The following is a 406-nucleotide window of genomic DNA, read 5'->3' on the forward strand; positions in this document are numbered from 1 at the left end:
GAACGGCCGAGGTGGGGGCTGCAGACCCCGCGGGGATGGGGGTCTCTGGGAAAGCACCGGGGGTGGGTGTGCGGTGGGGACGGAGCGGTGCTGGGGGTACTCACGTAGGTGAGGGTGCTGAGCGAGCCCAGGAAGCAGACGGTGATGAGGCCAAGGACAAAGAGCTCCCGCCGCCCGGCCAGGACCTGGGGGTACTCGTCCATCACCGCCGTGATCAGCGCCTCCAAGCCCCCAAACTGCCGAGGAAACACCGGAGAAATGAGTCGTGGGGCCGGTCCTGTTCTCAGAAAAAAACCTGCTCCCCGCAAGCCCCCTCTGCCTGCGAGCGGAGTGGGGACATCCCGTCCTGTCCCCTCCCTCCGGGGTGACCGTCCCCTCTGACAGGCTTTGAGGACAACAGCGCTGA

General features: G+C 66.7%; 1 protein-coding gene across 1 annotated transcript in view; it reads right to left on the reverse strand.

The window, feature by feature from the left end:
- Positions 1 to 104: 104 nt before the first annotated feature.
- Positions 105 to 406, reverse strand: part of LOC104465947 (sodium-dependent serotonin transporter-like) — a gene marked incomplete at both ends in the record, with an annotated part of 826 nt that continues 524 nt past the window's right edge. The window contains one exon of the mRNA XM_010079196.1: positions 105 to 236. Within this exon, the coding sequence (XP_010077498.1) occupies positions 105 to 236 (132 nt within the window). The remainder of the gene's footprint in view (positions 237 to 406) is intronic.

Source organism: Pterocles gutturalis, unplaced genomic scaffold (genome assembly GCF_000699245.1).
Source record: "Pterocles gutturalis isolate BGI_N339 unplaced genomic scaffold, ASM69924v1 scaffold41813, whole genome shotgun sequence".
Lineage (NCBI taxonomy): Eukaryota > Metazoa > Chordata > Aves > Pterocliformes > Pteroclidae > Pterocles > Pterocles gutturalis.